Genomic DNA, 285 nt, shown 5'->3' with positions numbered 1-285 from the left:
GTCTCCTCTTTATCTCTATTTCTCTCTGGTGTATTGATTGTGCTGCTGCTGCTGTAGATAATACACATATCTCTTCTGCTGCTGCTGCTGCTGCTGCTCCTGCTCCTGCTGCTGCTTCGTCTGCTGCTGCTGCTCCTTCTGCTGCTGTTGGTGTTGTTGTTGCTGCTGCTGCTGTTGGTGCTGATGCGGATGCTGATGCTGGTGATGCTGTTGGGTCTCCTGTTGCTGCTGCTGCTGCTGCTGGTGCTGCTGCTGCTGGTGCTGCTGCATCTGCTGCTTCTTCTT

General features: G+C 53.7%; 1 protein-coding gene across 1 annotated transcript in view; it reads right to left on the bottom strand.

The window, feature by feature from the left end:
* EMH_0062930 (uncharacterized protein) overlaps positions 1-270 on the bottom strand; it is a gene marked incomplete at both ends in the record, with an annotated part of 1,309 nt that extends 1,039 nt beyond the window's left edge. Inside the window, one exon of the mRNA XM_013498087.1 lies at positions 67-270. Coding sequence (XP_013353541.1) covers positions 67-270 — 204 coding nt within the window. The remainder of the gene's footprint in view (positions 1-66) is intronic.
* Between the last annotated feature and the right edge of the window lie 15 nt (positions 271-285).

Source organism: Eimeria mitis, genomic scaffold (assembly GCF_000499745.2).
Source record: "Eimeria mitis Houghton genomic scaffold, Emh_scaff3173, whole genome shotgun sequence".
Lineage (NCBI taxonomy): Eukaryota > Apicomplexa > Conoidasida > Eucoccidiorida > Eimeriidae > Eimeria > Eimeria mitis.
The sequence above is the reverse complement of the archived record's forward strand: the minus strand, read 5'-3'. Positions and strand labels throughout refer to the sequence as shown.